The 20,421-nt window shown below is 34.7% G+C and overlaps 1 protein-coding gene across 1 annotated transcript in view; it reads left to right on the forward strand.

Annotated features, from left to right (window-relative positions):
* Positions 1-20,421, forward strand: part of ADGRV1 (adhesion G protein-coupled receptor V1) — a 3,979,741-nt gene that overhangs the window by 3,623,059 nt on the left and 336,261 nt on the right. Inside the window, exon 86 of the mRNA XM_044064182.1 lies at positions 5,162-5,319. Coding sequence (XP_043920117.1) covers positions 5,162-5,319 — 158 coding nt within the window. The remainder of the gene's footprint in view (positions 1-5,161; positions 5,320-20,421) is intronic.

The raw sequence follows: 20,421 nt of genomic DNA on the forward strand, positions 1-20,421 counted from the left end.
TGCATGAAAGTGAGAGTGATCAAGCCATTATTTTGCACTGGTGAAGTAAGCAGTGCTTTTGCTGTTTAGTGTAAAATTAAAACAAATGGATGATTAAAAAATATGGAAATATGGATTTTAAAAAACTAGAAAAGTGCATGTGTATGAGTATCAGTGCGTTTATGTTTCTGTCTGTGTGCATGAATGTATAGGTGCTTGTGTTCATAAAAGTAGAAGTGAATGAGTGAGTGAGTGAGTGAGTGAGTGAGTGAGTGAGTGAGTGAGTGAGTGAGTGAGTGAGTGAGTGAGTGAGTGAGTGAGTGAGTGAGTGAGACAGAAAGAGAGCTCGAACATAGTGGATGCAACTCTTAAAAGGTATGGATACCTCTCAGCCTCTTAGCTCAAGAAATCTGGATGAAGCCTAAAATAATGGGGGAACAATGGTTTAAAAATAGGGATAGACTTTAAATATTGTCCTTATGTCAACATGCATTCTCTAATGGATATGAAGTTCATAACCTCTCACTTGACCCTGATTTTCAGGGACACCCCTGATTTTGACTCATATTTTAACTCTGCCTCCTTTACTGCCTCTTAAAACTGGGAACTTTTGGAGAAAAGGTGGTGAATTACACTTAATTAACAATGACAATAGAGTTACAGACTTTACTTCAGAAAATGTATATTAATTTACACTCTCTTATTCTGTTGATGTCTCAGATTAATTGTAATAATATTTTATACGTGTACCTGATTAGGTCTGGATTTGTGCCTGATTCTGTTAAAGTTTGTCCCTGATTAGTTGAGAGGCATGATAAAGCCTGAAACTCAAATGTAATTCATTATTTAATTACTTCAACCCCCAGTGATTTGCCAGCCTTTTCTACAGCAGGTTTGAAATGGTAGGTGGAGGAACTGTTTTACATCAAAATTATTTATACACATATATACACACACATACATATATAGTGTATTATGTAAATAACACCCTTCCAGGGGTTTAAAGGCCATGGGTAGGCATTATTTATACAATAAAATACACATTGGAGGGCATTATTGCTTGCATGACCACTAGTGGTCAAAAACATATATTATCAAAGACTTGATACAATTCAGAACTGGTTTAGAAAGACTGCCCAACCTCACAATCCACTGATGCACTGTTGCTCCATATTAAATAACTCATTTTCCAGCCTTTACCATTATGTTGTATTTTATCAATGCCAAGAAACATAAAATATACATTATTGTATAGCATGGTATGTTTATATAAATATTAGTTATTTTCTTGAGGTGATTTTACTTAAATGTTCAGATATTCTATACTTGAACATTCTGTTAGTTTTACCTACATAAAACACTGTGAAAAACATTGTACTAAATATGTCATGCCCTCTATTCAGCAGGTAAGAAACCATATAATGTTATGCAGTGCAAAGTGTATACATTATGAAGTTTCTTTCTTTTATTATATAGTTTGCTGCTTGAGAACCACCATGCTGGTTTGTTTTTTAAAAGTTTCCTTTTGTGTGGATTTAGTTGGGATTGTTGTGTTAATACATCTGTCCAGGTACAAGTAGAATTTGTTGGATAACTTTTTGTGGCATCAAAATTTTGGGTAATATCACTATACCCAAATTTGGAAATTTCACCATAAAATTTTTGCAGATTTGTGCATATGAAGTCTTTGAATGCTCTGATGTTTGCATCTGTAAGTTTGGATATTTTGATGGAAAATTTATTTGTCTGTGATCAAACTTAACCAGTGACGAGGATACAGTGAGATAGAATGTGCAGAGTGTAGGTTGGTGAGGACAAGGTCAGGAATATTATGTCTTCTAGTGGGCTCTTCAACAATCTGATCTAGGGGGATTTTGTTTGTATAGTCTAAGATATTCTGTGCATGTTCTATATTGGTGGTATATGTACCCCAGTTTATCATTTGATAGTTATAACCTTCTAGAGTAGGTAAGTGCCTGATTATAGGGAAGTCATCAAGAACATTTAGGAATGTTATATTGCTTTGAGGGGACATAGGATTCTGAAGCACACAATGATTTAATTATTGATCCTATTTAGTGTGATTTAAATTTTTATAACTTCCACCTGTGAGTCTCCGGGTGTTTGTCTTGAGGTGATGCAGTCTGTAACGAACACTACCATTTCCATCAGGTCTAGATGAATGGTAAGCACAAAGCCCAGGCAATGAGATAATGCTCTCTGGACACTTAAAGCAGGTTTCTGTAGCAGCACATACAATGATGTGCTCCAAATGGGCCTAGGGTCTGGCAGTTTGTTGTTTAGACTTCTAGCAATAAATAAAGCCATCTCAATGTTGTCTCCTAGTTAGCTTGTTTTGGTAGTTAGGCTGGAAGGTGCATTTGCTGGATCATGTCTGAAAAGGGCACAAAGGGGGCAGCAAAGACTTTTGCTGTAATGCAGAAGCCTTGGAATGTGAGATGCAATCTGTCTTTGGTGAAGCAAGCACAGCTGTCAGCTATCTCATTCCATGTTGGCACATATTGGATCCTCTTAAATGATACCAGCTACTTAACCAGTTGTTAAAGCCAATTATCTTTTCTATATTATTTGGTATCATTCTTGGTGTAGAAAGGATTTCAAACAATTTCAGGGGATTTGCCCCATATGTGACATTCCCAGAGAGCTCTGTTATGTGTCTCTGCATATCTTTCTATGTTTGCTTGCCCTGTTGTTTACCCCAACAGGGAGCACCACCATGTAATAATTATATTTGCCTTCTTTAAGGGTAATCAATGCCCTTGAAATATCAGCTATCTTGACTGTTGAAAAATAGCTCACTGTCACCCTACTTTTGTCCAGGCTAGTGTGTGTAAAATCAGTGTTCCTAAGTATGGAGTCAAGTTAGCAATCATCAGGATAATTCTGTTTGTGTTTATAAGTTGAGTTGGTGTACTAAATTGACATAATTTCTTCTATCGTGGCAGTCAACAGTATTTATACAAATTGTTGGTGCAGCATTTGGTTTACACTGGACTTTGCTCTTACTGGGTCAGTAAAGTTTAGGCATAGATTTTCTTAACTGTCTCAGCATATTAAACTATACCTAGACAAATAACTTCTTGCTGCATTTTCTTTCATTTTATGTGACTTAGAAACATCTTGCTATTTTCTTTCAAGATAAAGTAAAACTAAACCAATATACCTTATTTGAAGAGTATTACATATTTGCATGGCCAAAATCAACTTTAGGAATAGAAAAAGAACCTGCTATTCTGTAACGAGGAACTTGCTGAGCATTTCAAAGTGCTATGTGGAAGGGATGTATCACACTATTTTTTCTGACATTGACTAACAGATCGAATGGCAAACACTTATAACAGCATAAGAATGTGCTCTCTGATGACATAACTAAAATACCTAATTTTGATATGTCCCAGTTTTACTTTCAGTTGACACAGACAGAGGGAAGAAAGCCAGTTCAGAAAGATACAGAACAGAGACAGCATGTCCATGCACATAGGAACAAGTACTATGCTCTGACTGGTTTGGACTACTTTTGCATTTGAGCAATAGCAAAAGAAGATAAAGCATGAAAACAAACAAAGCTGCCCTTCAGCAGGGTTTATTGGCATACTAACTGAACAAACTACACAAGGCCATGGATCGTTCATGCTGACATTTGCCTGTGGGTAGAAATGAGGAAACACAGGTCACTTACTTTCCGTTATCATGATCATCTTGAGCTCTAAGCATGACTGAACTCAAGATAACTCACAAACTTTCATGATTTATTTCTTATCTGTACTAATGCATAAATGGTACCATTTTGTATACAGCCTGTCATGTGGCTTATATATTAACTGCTGTAGAAAAAAATGATAGGCTGAATTGTTTTTAATTTTAAATGCATTCCTGATATTCTGCCATACTATTAAACTAAAACAGGACGGAAGGAAAGAAGGAAGGGAAATATGCAAAATGCAGTTTATAGAACAAAAGCAGTAAGCGGAATAAAATATTAGAAAGAGAGAAAGAGTCAGGAAATCAATGAAATGTTAGTTAACATTGTCACTATTTTTCTATTCACAAGGATTTTAGACTCACTTCTGTAGACAGTCTGCCACTATGCTATACTTTGAAGATGATGTTGCACTGTTATGGATACAAGGAATGCAGGCAGAAAATTAAATTTTAATTTAGGTAATTTCCCACGTACATGCTTCACCACCTTCAAATGCAATGGATATATAATGCCATTTTGTTTTGTCCAACATATGTGAGCTTCTATTGTTTTACCTTACATAATTTCTACTTTCATTAGATTCTAGCCATTCCCTGTTTTGTTTCGATGATAATGGTGTTTTCTCCATGTTTTAGTCTCTGACATAGAACTGCAAATGGAATTTCTTAGCACTGATAAGCTTGCTCTCATAAGTGTACTGGCTTCACACCAGAAGTTGTCAATATTTTTCACTTTGGTGATGACATTTCTTTTTTTGCCTTTATAGGCTACTTGAGTGAAGCACTAATGCCATTTTACCACACATTTTTCCAACTGATTTCAGCCTGTCCACTCTCAGAAATGAGTTGTATCATCGCGTGGGTTTCCTCCGGGTGCTCCGGTTTCCTCCCACATCCCAAAGACATGCTGTAGGTGGATTGGATACTCTAAACTGGCCCTAGGTGTGAGTGTGTGCATGTTTGTGTCATCCGTGGAAGGTTGGGTGCCGGGCTGGCAACTCAACACTGTAAAAATTCACTGCCAATCATGAGCAGACAGGTGATCTGCTGTGGCGACCCCAAACTGGGAAAAGACGAAAGAAGAAGAAGAAGAAGAATGAAGATGGTTTCCAGAATAACATTACACATGTCAAACATGCCAAACAAAAATACCCCATCCTTTCTCCTCAAAGAACTATAGTTTTATTAAATTGCACTGTTAAATTCATCATCGTTCTATCTTACATTAGGAGAAGTGAATAAAGAAAAGCACTTATCATGGCTTATGATAAAGTGTTATAATTATTTGGTAGGAAACATGAGATCTTTGCTGATTGTACTGGTCTGCCAGTATATGTTTGAGAAGTATAGTTTATTGTATGAAAGAAAGTCATATTTGTTTCCATAGCTGCTGTAACATTAGCTAATCATGAATTTCTTGCCCTGAGAATAATAATTGCTTTTGTTGTTTTGATTCCAGGTGTTTTATTCCAAATGTATACGCTGCACTTTTCACTGCTGCTCTAGTTCCCATGATGTGCCTTGTCGGGGTCTTTGTGGTTTTTGTACATGCCTATCAGGTTACTCAGCAATGGAAGGCATATGATGACATTTTTAAAGGCAGGACGAATGGTGCAGGTATGCACTTGCAGTGTTTATAGATATATATATTTTTATTTAGAAATTACTGTGTCATTTATTGTTTGAAACGGACACTATATGAAAAAGTCCTGAATACTATTCTGTGTATCTTATGATTTTTTTTTCTAAGAGCAAAGTTTATATAATATTTTGAATAATTGTTACGGAAAAAAAACATAATATAATATTTTAGAGATAATTGTTACCTGAAAATTATTCAAATATTAACAGTAGTAATAATCGTAGTATAGCAATCATTGTGGTATTAGGAAGATGTACATTGAAAGAAAAATTTAAATATTTAAACACCATATAGACCCTAAACATAGATTCAGGTAATGGAAGAATGAAACATGACCTATCAGGGTCTCTGGAATTACTATTTAACTGTAGCTTTCAAACAGGCTTTGTGCCTCATGAATGGAGAAAGGCAACAGTCATCCCTCTGCACAAAGGTGGGCCATCTACAGACCCTGGAAACTACAGAACCATAAATCTCACTAGTCTTATATGTAAAGCCATGGAAATAATTATCATGACGATGATCAATAAAGGTATAATTAGCCTCCAAACACTGGACCCAACCCAGTTTGGTTTTGTCAAGGGCAGATCATGCCTACTCAACCTGGTGGACTTCATTGAGAAGGTCACCAAAGCAATGGATGAGGGCAAAATCATTCACATTGCCTACCTTGACCTGGCCAAGGCATTTGACACAATACCCCACTTGGGATGGTGTCTTCCATTAGTACTTCCCCTTCTGACTCTGGAGGAAGAGTCACCACATGTGTCCTGAAAAACTCTCTGGGATTTTCAGAACCACATCTTTCCTCCCTTTTGTCTTTTTGGATAAGGTCTAGAAGGTATAGAAAAACATACTCCTATGACACAGAGAGTTTTCCCTTCTTGCTCACACCTGGTTAGTCTGTCCTTAGCTTTTGGCCTGAACAAGGATGAGCCATTGAAGGGACATTAATAAAGGAAGATTTAAAAGGTTCCACAAAGTCACACAAGTGCATCCAGGAATGTCTCCTCATGGAAATTCCTGAACCCACTGCTTTGCTCACTCCATCTGCAGCATAAGAAATGAGCCTCATGAAGGAGTTGATCACAGAATTTAAGGTGGAGAGTTGAGACGAAACTTTATCTGATTCCAGTGCAGCTCCTTCAGGAGATCATATTGTAGCCTAGTAAAGTGCATCAGATAATTCAGTGATCTGAGTGCAAAAGTTACTGAAGAAAACATATACTTCTCATATCTGTCCATTGTGCAAGACTCCTTGTTAAGCAGGTGGACAGACAAGGGTATTTCAGAAAGTTCCATTTTGGTGGCTGCTGCCACCATCATAGCATCTACAGGAACACCCTTAGTAAGGAAATCTTTATCAGATGGGACTCTGATGAACTTATTTGGTCTCTGAGAGACAAGTTCCACTGCTTCTGGAGACTCCCACTCCTTTTGACTAACTAGTTCCATAAGCTCATCAAAAAGTGGAGACACGCAAATGGCTGAACCTTGAGACCCAAAGGCCTTCAGATAAACAGACTCCTCATCATAAGGGTTAACGGACTTCCAGCTGCCTCTCTGCGTAAGGATTTCTAGGATGTCTGCAAAGGAGACATCCTCATAGAGTGACCGTGTGGACCCTTCCAACTCATTGAGGTCTGTATCAGAGGTTACTGACTCCTCTGGGGAGTCTAAATGCTTCCTTTTGTAGAGTCTCTTATTTGGGACCTCCTCAGAAGGGTATTCTGGAGAGGTTTTGGAAGAGAGGGGTTTACCCGATGGGGTACCCTGAGGCCTGGATGGTGTGGTGCAGAGACATACGCCAGTGCCTTAGGGGGAAGAAGGTCAGGACCTTTGAGTGGCGCTGTCTGATGAGACAGCACTCTCTTCATCAGCTCAAATGTGCCCCTCCCCTGATCTGACAGTACCTCCAGCTGTGAAGAGCCAGAAGAGATCCCTGGAACCAACGGGGTTGGCTACAAAGCCGAAGCTTCAAGAGATAAGTTCGGATTTGACAAATGTCTGATCTGACTCCTCTGTCTGGACCCAACCAGAGAGCATCTCCTCCTAGACTCCGAGGATTGAACCGAGGATTTCAGACCAGATGTCAGGCCCAAGGAATCTGGAATGGGTATTTGCGCCAACTTTTCCACTACAATAGGTTCCAGACATTCTGGCTATGAGGTCCCAGGTCAGCTCAGCGGAGGAATCAATGTTGAAGGGCAGGTTCTGGTCAGTTCCAAATCCCTGTGGGCTGAAGCCAATAGTAGCTTGGCCAATGATGGTGTCTTTAGAAGTCTGCACACCAGAGGCGTGGCCAAGGATGAACACAGGATAGCAGCAGATTTCTTCAGCTCCACCAATTTCATTACATTGACAGGAATTAATTACTTAAAAAATTAATTCTTGAAGTAATTTTCTTTCTAAATATGTTTGTTTTATATAGTTCTTGAACTATATCTAAAAAAGAAAGGAAATCTTAATAATATTCCTGTCAGAAATTACTTTGGAAATTTTCCTGTCAGTTTATCAGTCTGAAATGAGTTCCAGTAAGACAAATTCTCAAGACTCCAGCATCAAGAAAGAACTTCAGTCTCTGATAATTATAGTCCAGCAACTTACTGCTAAGATGGATAAAATGGATACTAAAATAGACACTTTCATAGAAAAACTACAAAACAAATAGACTTGTTACATATGGACCTGCAACAACAAAAGATCCAGATGACAGGCATAGAAGAAGCTGTGAATGACATGGAAAATAAAATACAAGAACAGGAAATCAACATTGAGTTTCTGCTGAAACAAAATACACATTTACAAACAAAGCTGGATGACCTGGAAAATAGATCTAGGCGCAATAACATTAGGATTTTTGGACTGCCAGAAAATATTGAAGGTAACAATATTACTTCTTTTTAACAACATGGCTCCCTAAAACTTTAGATTTACCAGAAGCATTCTCTTTTGGTATCGAAGAGCACATAGATCTATAGCTAATACTAACTCTAACAAAAACTATCCTAGATCAGTTATAGTTAGATTTCTATCATCTTTGATAAAGAGATGGTTCTTAAATCTGCTTGGGCTAAAGCTCCTGTTAAGTTTAATGAGACAACTGTGCGTTTGACAATGACTATTCTTCCATGGTAATTGCTAAAAGAAAAGTTTTTCTGCCACTAATAAGGGAGCTTAAAAAAGCACAGTTTAAAACATACCTTCTGTTTCCTGCCAAGCTTAAAATCTTCCTTCCTGATGGTCCTAAGGTCTTCGATGATTTAGACTCTGCTTTACTGTTTGTCAAAGAAAAAGGATTTTGGATAAAATAGAAGAAATGGAATGGGCTAGTTCTTCATTAAAGAGATTGGCAACTGAAGCTTCCTGGAAGACTTCAGAGAAGAGGAAGAGACTAAAAAACAAATGATTTGTTATATGTTTTTTTTTCTCTCTCATCATTTTAGTTCATTATTAATCTTTTGAATATAGTTCCTGCATTTCCAGAAAGCCACAAATATTTTGGAAAAGATTTAATCAAAGTTATTCTCTATGTGCAAAGAAATGTTTTGTTTCATAACCAGTCAAAATGCCTGAGGATTTAATGGCAGGCTGTGACTCGATTTGTTTTCTTTCTGAAAAAGTAAGGTTAGTAATTTGATACATTTTTTATCTTTTCCTTTTTTTTTCCTTCTTCTTTATTATTTTCTTTGTTTAAACAATGACATTCTATTTAGATTATATAGTGGGTAAAGGGTGGGGAGGGCAGGAGAGAACAGTAATGAAAATATCATTAATAGAATAATAACATATTTATTTCTTGTAAAAGTTTATAAGTTCTTCAAATGCTATTTCTAATTATACTTTCTTGATTATACTGCTTATGCTTGTTTGTAAATAATCTGTCATGCTTTAACTAATAATAATCAGAACTAAATAAGAGTAAATAATATGTTTTATTTTTAACTCTATTAATATAAACAGTAAGTAACATTCCATTGTATATACTTCTTACAGCTTTCTCTTACATTTTTTATTTCTGCCTCACTCCCTTTTATTTTCTACTCTTTTCTTTTCTTTATTAATATATAGAATGCTTTAGACTGTGTGGGCACAGTGAATAATAGGATTTGTATGAAAATTGAGTTGGGAGAAGAATGCTGAGTTTTATTGCTTGTTGGTAATTTTGAGTTTAATTTCACTTGCATAGAGGCTGTGATGATCTGTGGAATACATTGTGGAGGTTCTGTCATGTTTAGATGCATTTACACTGCTAAATGAATGTTTGTCACTAGTTTTTAATAAGTTTCCCGCCAAAATGTTAAGAGAGACAATCTGGGATGTGGGCTGTCTTATGCACAATGTCCTTGAGTTACCTCAGAATCTTCAAATCACAGAATTCTCACAGAGAAACTGAAAGCAGTTAGTATAAACATTGACAAGGTTATCACACTGACACACCACAGATTCAGGAAAAATACTCTGTTCATAAAATATGTCAGTTATAATGAGTTTAAATGAAGTAGTTTCTTATAGTAAGTAAATGTCTTATTTTAGAAGGCATAAAAAATGAAACATTTATTTAAATGTTTTTGAAAATCTACTTAACAGCAGCATAATAATCTGTGTTAAAAATTTGTGTTCCAAACATATACTTTACTATAACTCATTTAATTCATCTGATTGACAAACATAAATAATCTTATAACTCTATTCTGGAAGAAATGTCATGTGATATATTTTAAAGCAGTAGGTTAGCATGATTGTAAAATCTGGTTACCAATATGTGTTTGCTGTGCATTATTTTGTATAAAGCAGACAGATTTATTCTAGGGACAGCAAGTAGGATAGTGCTCTACTAACACACAACTCAGTGAGATCAGATATATATATATATATATATATATATATATGTGTGTGTGTGTGTGTGTGTGTGTATGTGTGTGTGTGTGAGTATGATGGCTTTTTTTTCTGAGAATCTGCATAACTATCCAATATGATTTATAATAATTTCTATGAATACAATATTTTACTCTATTGACAAAATGAATGTTTGCCACAAGTTTTAATAAGTTTCCCGCCAAAATGTTAAGGGAGACAATCTGGGATGTGGGCTGTCTCATGCATAGTGTCCATGAGTTTCCTCAGAAGCTTCACTCACATAATTTTCACAGAGAAACTGAAAGCAGTTAGTATAAACATTGACAAGGTTATCACACTGACACACCACAGATTCAGGAAAAATACTCTATTCATAAAATATGTCAGTTATGATGAGTTTGGATGATGTAGTTTCTTGTAGCAAGTAAATATCTTATTTTAGAAGGCATAGAAAATGAAACATTTATTTAAATGTTTTTGAAAATCTACTTAACAGTAGCATAATAATCTGTGTTAAAAACTTGTGTCCCAAACATATACTTTACTATAACTCATTTAATTCATCTGATTGGCAAGCATAAATAATCTTATAACTCTATTCTGGAAGAAATGTCATGTGATATATTTTAAAGCAGTAGGTTAGCATGATTGTAAAATCTGGTTACTAATATGTGTTTGCTGTGCATTATTTTGTATAAAGCAGACAGATTTATTCTAGGGACAGCAAGTAGGATAGTGCTCTACTAACACACAACTCAGTGAGATCAAATATATATATATATATGTGTATGTGTGTGTGTGTGTGTGTGTGTGTGTGTGTGTGTGTGTGTGTGTGTGTGTGTGTGTGTGTGTATATATGTGTATGTGCATATGTATGTGTGTGTGTGTGTGTGTGTGTGTGTGTGTGTGTGTGTGTGTGTGTGTGTGTGGGTATGTGTGTGTGTATATGTATGTGTGTGTGTCTGTGTTTATGCGTGTGATGGCTTTTTTTAGGTAATAACGAGGTGTTTCTGAGAATCTGCATAACTATGCAATATGATTTATAATAATTTTTATGAATACAATATTTTACTCTATTGACAATAATGAGTTTAAGTAAATGCTCATATACAAACAATTCAAGATTTTTTGGAAGCTGTTGATAGAATTCACATGACAGAAAATAGATGCATCTTAATGCATGTAATGTCTGAATCATATTAGCCAAAGTTTTTGATTTAAATGAATGTTAGAACATAATTTTCTCTCCTCTTGATTTCTAACATTAAGATTATTTGAGTGCTATTAAAATACAAGTGTTATATATTACATAGATCTATATAATAGTATGAACAGTTTTAAAAAAAAAAAAAAAAAAAAAAAAAAAAAAAAGTTTATTTTAGTTTATATGATGCTGTTTTACCAAATGTGTAGTTTTGTCTTGATAGATAATTGAATTGAAAACTGTTAACCTCAGTTAAATATAACTAGTATTAAATTGATAAGGTGGTAGCTGAGGTACTGCTGCTTAGGGTAGGGGGTTAACTTGAGTAGTAAATACTGCTCTAAGTTGGAGTTTTCAACTCCAGGCGATGCAAGGTTTAATCCTTACATTATTTTCACTTGTTCATTGTTATATGTATATAGTTTTGACATCCACAATATATTTTGTACACTCATTGTCACTACAAACAAAATTGAATCCTATACAAAATCCCATAAGAGATTTAATAAATACAGCTATATTTAAAGGTACACCTAAAAGAGGAGATGTAACATTATTTATCTTGTTATTTGTTATTTCGATCATAAGATTCTTGAGTTTTAAAAATGCCAAATGACATCTTTAAAAGGAATTTCTTTAAACATTAATGGATTGAATAATCCGTGTAAAAGGGCAAGCCTAATAAGATACATTAATCTACACAAGGCCAATCTAGTCTTCCTGCAAGAAACCCATCTCTTGAAAAAAGATATTGATAAACTAGCCACTAATAAGTATACAGCATTGGTTAGTTCAGAGCACACTCAGAAAAAGAGGAGTGGCTATTTTATGGAATAAAAGTATGCCCATTCCTAAAACCATTAAGTCTTATCAGGATGACAAAGGAATGTTTTGTATGGTTACAATACAAATTAATGGGAAGACTTACACTTTAATTAATGTATATTGGATACCTGGAATTGGTATTAATACAGTGAAACATCATATTGATAAGATCATATCATTCTCTGTAGGGGATATTATTTTAGCTGGTGATTTTAATTGTATACTACATGAAAGTGACACTACCACTATAAAGAAAAGAAGAATTACATCTAATGCAAAACATTTAAATGATTTTGCTAATTCTTATCATTTGAATGATATTAATAATCAGATAGAGTCAAAATCATTACCATACACCTTTTTTCTAACAGATACAAAACTTATTCAAAAATAGATAGGGTCTTTATTTCTAACCAGATGGTAACAGATTTAATTAATTCCAAAATCATTTCATGTCCTATATCTGATCATAACTCAATTGTTTTTGAATTCATGATAAAAAATACTCATAATGTTCAGATCAAAAGGATACCAGCATACTTAACTCAGCTAAAAGACTATAAAGAATATATACCTTCAGAAGTACTACATTTTCTAGACATAAATAATACTCCTGAAGTCTCCATTGTCTATGTTTGGGATGCCTTAAAATCATATCTATATGGACAAAGTATCAGATGGTATAATAACAAAAGGAAATCTTGGGATAAGGAATTGTTAGATATTCAAAGTAAACTAGACTCTTATAAACATAATAATAAAGAAAATATTATGGACAAGAAAGTTATTGAAGAAATAAACAAACTAAATGAGAAATACAAAGAAATTTTGACTCATAAAGTTAAAATAACTTTAGAGAAATACAAGTTTTTGTCTTATTCAATAAGCCCCAAATACTTACATAGACTTAAAAATAAAACAAAAAGATTGAATAAACAAAACCATGTCAAAGAAATCTTTTCTCTAAGGAAAAAGAAGAATGTTTCTAGTATACCAGAAATACTGGATGAATTTAGAAATCACTTTCACAAGATTAACCATAACAACATTAACATGGAACCTAAAGATAAAATAAAGGAGTTTATAACCACAAACATGAATAAAAAGCTTAATAAACAACAGATTAAACTATTGGACAAGAGTATGTCATATACAGAAGTTATTACACAAATAAATAAGCTTAAATCAAACAAAGCACTGGGTAATGATGGTATTATACCAGAGATATATAAAATCCTTTCTAAAACTACATATTCATTAATACATAAGGTTTTATTCTGGCCCAAACTGAGTTAATAACCCCCATCTTGGCAATATACATTTATTTCACCAATTTTAAAACCTAATAAAGATCCAACTAGATGTTCTTCATATCGACCCATCTCATTACTTAATGTTGATTATAAAATGTTTATGAGTATTTTGCTGATAGATTGAAGACAATTATCCCGCATTATAGACATAGATCAGACGGGCTTCATTGTAAATAGAAATACTTTTGATAATATAAGAAGAACTTTAACATTAATTGATTTTGCAAATAGGAAAAAGAAAGATTTAACACTTATTAGTCTTGATATAGGTTCAGCATTTGATTCAGTAAGTTGGGACTATCTGTTTACCTTACTGAAATGCACAAATTTCTCTGATGCATTTGTAAATTTAATTGAGCATTTATACAAAGGAACGCTGGCTTATATTAAGGTAGGAACATATGTTTCACAAAAATACCCATTCTTAAAGGTACAAAGCAAGGATGTCCACTTTCTCCACTATTATTCACTTTAGTAATGGAGCCTTGGGCTAATTTGATTAGAAACAGTACTGACATAGAGGGTTTTGAAATAGAAGAAAATACAACATCAAAATTCAACTTTTGCAGATGATGTTCTAATTACATCAGCAGGATCTAATTCTTCTATGCAGTCTTTATTTGATAAAATGATGAATTTTAAAAGTATTTCTGGTTTAATATTCAATGAAGAAAAACTAAAATACTACCTATATATACACGAAAAATACTCTCATTAGTGATTTTACTAAATATGTACCCAACTCAGGTCAGATAACTTATTTAGGTATAATACTATCTAAAGATATTAAATCTATTATATATAATAACTATAATACCTGTTTTCTTAATATACAAAATCTTTTTAATACCTGGAATAATATGTTTTTACTATGGAGGAGAGACTTACAATTATTAAAATGATAATATTCCCCAAGATTTTATACTTAATACAATCAATAATACTTTCACCTACAAAAATAACTATCAAGAAACTGAATACACTAATGTTAAATTTCTTATGGGCACCTAATAGACCTAGGATTGCATTAAAGAAACATACTAATAGCTGGTCTCAAGGGGTATTTCTTTTCCAGACTTTAATTTATATATTATCTCTTCTATTATAAAAGTTATTACTTTATTAATAGATTGGTCATATGTCTAAAATGGAAATATTATTGGGAGCTAATTAGTATGCACTTCATGAAAATCTCCTTAACACATAAAAATATGATTATAAATAACTCCATGTTGTGGTTGCTAAAGGAATTTTGTACTTCACCTATTACACCTAAACATATGGTCTGTTACCCATTAAATATTATTATTAGTTATCGTAACTTTATATTCATGCACCCTAAGTATAGGGAATGGAATTTTATTGTATTCCCTATAATTTATACTCAGGGTATGCTTATGTCATCTACTTCTGAAGGAGCTCATTTAGCTATAGATAATAATCTAAAGTACTGGTATCAGCTGATATCTGATAATAAAGTTAAAAATCTAGATTTCTTAAAACAAGAATTTGATCTAAGAGAAACTTGCTGGTTAGAGGTTCAGATCTTTAGACAACATCTCATTGATAGAATAGATCTAATGTCTATAACAGTTAAAGAATCTATTCCAAAACTGATTGATTACTTGATAATAAATTTACAGCATAAAGTTTCTGATAAAGGTAAACTTTCATATATACATAAAATTATCAGACAAGAAACTTTTACAATGTAGATTCATACTGGAATTATTTCACCTCTATTAATGGGGACCCACCAACTCAACAAGATAAACAATATATATTGAATCTGCTTATAGAACTACATCTTCCATTGTCTGGAGACTTTATACATGGAATTTTTTACATAGATCTTTTATACACCTTTGATGATGAATAAAATTAATAATAAAGATAATCTATGTAAGAGATGTAATGTAGAAATTAATGCTGACTGGGCTCATATGTTTTATGACTGTATGAAGTTGAAAGAATACTGGAAGTCAATTAATGAATTTTTGCAGGCTCTTTTACAGATAATTTCATTATTTCTAAGTCTCTTATATTATTCAACACACCTGTACCTCAATGTGTTAAAAAGATTAAGCTTCCCTTGTTATGGTCTATCTTAGCAGTGGCTAGGAAAATAATAACTAGAAATTGGATTTCAGATACACCTCCTTCGTTCAATGAATTTAAAAATGTTATGAATATAATGTGTCATATGGAAATAAGCACAATTAGAATGAGAACAACTAGAAAAACATCACATTTTATTGTATGGGATAATTTACAAAATTTGTTAAAAAAATTCTAATTTCAATAGCACAGTATTTTAGTTTAATTAATTGATCTGATTGTAGTGGATGTCTTTGTAAATACTTTAGTTGTTTTGTTGAATATTATAATAATACCTATTTTTAATTATTTGTATAAAATTGTTATGATATTTCTCTTATATGTTAAAACAATAAATTTGTTTTAAAAAAAGACAAAAAAAAAAGAAGTCTGCACACCACTCAATCTACATCATCATCTGAGAGGCTCCTGGAGGACTGAGAGGAGGGGGCAGGAGATTTAAATTGCTGAAGTAAAGGTGACCTTAGAGTAGCGGAGAACAGTATCACTTCTGGAGATCAGCTCAAATTATATCGGCACCAAAGTTATAGGAGCTGATGATGTAGACTTCTCGGGCCCAGTAAGCTTCATGTCCAGGGAAGTAATTTTGATCAGTTTTTTGGCTGGCTCTGACTGGCCAAAAGAAGGAGAAGATCTTTTTTGAGATCTGTCTGATTTTGAAGAAGGGGACTTAGTTGGTTTGGAGGTGCCCTAACCTCCTTCCAATGCTTCATTAAAAAGTGTCTTCAGTAATCCTCTGACAATGAGTTTGTTCTTCTTTTCTAAAGGTACTCTAGAACTAAAGGAATGAAAATACTACAGGTTTCCTGCAAATGCAAAGCTCCAAAACAAAATTCACATATGGTGTGCCCATCAGCAATGGACATTTTTTGAGTACATTTTTTGCACTTCTTAAAGCCGGAGGGCTTACCTTTTTAAACCTTTTAAAGCCAGAGGACTTAGATTCTCTATGTTACTTAGACATCATGAACACTAAAGAGGGATAACAGTCACAATTATACTAATAGGTGTAAATTAGTCAATAACATAACAGACAACAAGCTATGAATATATAACATTTTTTTTATAAACAGCAAAAACAAAGGAAACTTAAGCAACTACAACAAAGGGAAAGGAGTTGGCAGTTCTCTAGCTAAAATAAAGCTGCCTAGTAAAAGAAGAGGGGAAAAGATGAAAGAATTGCCCTCTAACTTAAATGGGCAACAGCAGCCCTCTAACTCAAACAAGCTGCCAATTTCTGTTGGGAATGAGAATTAATCTACAGCACTCTCTAATTTAAACAAGTGTGGAGAAAAATAAAAAGAAAAATATCAAGGAAAGCTTTCTACTAAATACGGGCTCTAAACAGTAACTTTAAACTGGGATATGGGTAACACAGGACTAACAAAAAAAACTGCCATTAAAGCAAAACACAAAGTGAACTCTCTAAACTAACTAACTATTATGTTAAGACTTAAACAGCAAAAAACATCAAGACACAGCAAGGTAATAAGAAAAAAAATGTCCAACTTAGCCAGAGCCAAAATGGATGCACCCGATCTGTTTAGTGGCAAACTAGATCTGGGGAGTTTTACTAGAGCATAATGGGATAGGGATACAGCCATGAGCAAGTGGAGGACCTCGAGCTTTAGCATACGGCCGAATTGGAACCAAAGATGGGTTCCGAATCCCAACCAGTGAGAAAGAAGGCAAGATAGGACAACATCACATCATATATTTTGGCTCCATGGCATAGGAAGATGAAGGCCTGAGTATGACACAGATAGCCTAGATTCACATAGCAGCCCAAATGCTGGAGAAGCCAGCCAGTATTGAGAGTCAGTAGCTGGTGGATATTTCTGGGTGGCAGTACAAGTGGCAGAGCATGTTTCAACTGCCAGCATTGTGGGTATGTGTCCCTTTTGTCTAGGCTGCCTGTGGGCAATGGAAGTTGGGTTAAGGGATAACCTTTCGGCTCTTTAAGAATACTGTTGCTTCCAGATAAATAAGGATATATCTGCTGTTGCCTCCAGGTCCATCCTTATGGTTGGTTTGTTGTGTAGAAATATTACACCATCCCACTCTCTTATATCTACCCAGTCAAGTGGACCCACATATTTGGAGGAAATGAACTGGACTCTCAAATAGAGAGGATGAAATGGGGACTTCATGTGGCTGACTGAAAGTCAGACAGCCTGTTGGAGAAAATGATTCAATTAAAAAATACGAGCCCCCAAAAATTAACTAAACAGTGTGAAAAATATCACCAAAGAAAACACCCCATCAACACTAATGTGGCTCTCACTTATGTTATACAACTTTTAACATAGAAAGTTAAGTACTTTCTTTTCAAACTAAGGAAATTCATCACAACAAAATCATCCACATTAAATCACCAAATTTAAAATATAATACCACTGATCACATGACATATAACACACCAATCAAACTGCAGTATTCCAGAACTGTAAACAGTTCACATCATTAATTCTTAAATTAATTCTTAAATGAATAAATGATAATTAACAAATTCATTATTTAAATAATAAAATATAAAACATAAATATTCCAAAAAATAATTTAAAAATATGTGAATGTAATTTCAAAATACAAGACAAAGACGCCACATTATTTAAACTAGGAAATCTAGATGCATTTAAAACAATTTGTCACCACAACTCTCTCTTTTCCAGTAATTCACTCCAAGAAACTCTGCTTAGACTTTTATCCACCCTTTCCACTACAAAAAATAAAATCTTGTAAGAAGGAAATCTTGATATAGGCTTATACAATGCATTTGTATGGTTGTATTTTATTATATCTCTCATATGCTCATGAATATAGATTCTTTTAACTTCCTTTCTGTCTTACCCATGTAAAATGTTAGACATTGTTGACATTTAGCTATGTAAATTATTCCCTTAGAGATACAATTGAAATGGCCCTTAGCTTTTACCCTTCGCTCTTGCAAAATAATATAGCCATCGATCAAGATAACACCTATAGAATTCATACTCATAAAATTCTTATATTGTTCCAAAAGGTTTATAAAACATTAACTCCTCCTAAACACTATTAAAGTTTTTCAACCATCTTTTCAAATAATTCATTATTTAGAATGAACAAATCACAATTTTTCCCCATGATATATCTAATAGGGACACTATCAAAGGTGTATGTTATAACAATGGCATTGTTATACCTATTGTCATGTACCACACTCTGTTTAACACACTTAGTATCCTGTGCAACTATTAAGGGCAAAAAAGTTCCCATTCTTCTGTTAGCAATCCCTTCTTTCATAAATGGACTCACAAGCCCCAAACTGTAACCCTCTTAATAAACATATTTAGTAATTTATCACATTCATTCAAGAAAGTGACCGTTTCCAAAACCATCCTTGCCAATCTAACAATTTTTCCTTTAACTATAGCCCTCTTTTGATACATAGGGTGGCAACTGGTATAATGAAGAAAAGAATAAGTGTAAGTATTCTTCTCTTTCAGCTGTTCCCATTAGGGGTCGCCACAGCGGATCATCTGTTTCCATTTCTTCCTGTCCTCTGCATATTGCTCAGTCACACCAACAGCCTGCATGTCCTCTCTCTCCACATCCATAAACCTTATTTTAGGCCTTCCTCTTTTCCTCTTACCTGGCAGCTCCATCCTTAGTGCCCTTTTCCCAATATACCCATCCTCCCTGCTCAGCACATGTCCAAACCAATGCAGTTTTGCCTCTCTGACTTTGTCTACAAACCGTCTAACCTGAGCTGACCCTCTAATATACTGATTCCTAATCCTGTCCATCCTTGTCACACCCAGTGCAAATCATATTATATTTAACTCTGCCACTTCCAGCTCTGAATCCTGCTTTTTTGTCAATGCCACCATCTCCAACCCATATAACATAGCTGGTCTCACTACCCTCTTGTAGACCTTCCCTTTCACTCTTTCTGGTACCCGTCTGTCACAAATCACTCCTGACACTCTTCTCCACCCATTCCACCCTGCCTGTACTCTCTTCTTCACCTCTCTTCCACACTCACTATTACTCTGTACTGTTGATCCCAAGTTCTTAAAATCATCCACCTTCGCCAACTCTACACCCTGCATCCTCACCATTCCTCTATCCTCCCTCTCATTCACACACACATATTCTGTCTCAGTCCTGCTGACCTTCATTCCTCTCCACTTTTCTCTAGAGCATATCTCCACCTCTCCAGGGTCTCCTCAACCTGATCACTACTCTCACTACAGATCACAATGTCATCTGCAAACATCATAGCCCATGGGGCCTCCTGTCTTATCTCATCTGTCCACCTGTCCATCAACATTGCAAATAAGAAAAGTCTCAGAACTGATCCTTGATGTAATCCCACTTCCACCTTAAATGGATCTGTCACTCCCACAGCAGACTTCACCACTGACACACTACCCTCGTACATATCCTGTGCCACTCTTACATACTTCTCTGCCACTCCTGACTTCCTCATACAATAGCACAACTCCTCTCTAGGCACCCTATCATATGCTTTCTCCAAGTCCACAAAGACACAATGCAACTCCTTCTGACCTTCCCTATATTTCTCCATCAACAGTCTCAGAGCAAACATCGCATCTGTAGTGCTTTTTCCCAGCATGAAACCATTCTGCTGATCGCTAATCATCACCTCCCTTCTTAACCTAGCTTACACTATTCTTTCCCATAACTTCAACCTGTGACTGATTAGTTTTATCCCTCTGTAGTTACTACAACTCTGCATATCACCCTTATTCTTA

This window comes from Protopterus annectens, chromosome 2.part2, assembly GCF_019279795.1.
Source record: "Protopterus annectens isolate FY-2018-M chromosome 2.part2, PAN1.0, whole genome shotgun sequence".
NCBI lineage: Eukaryota > Metazoa > Chordata > Ceratodontiformes > Protopteridae > Protopterus > Protopterus annectens.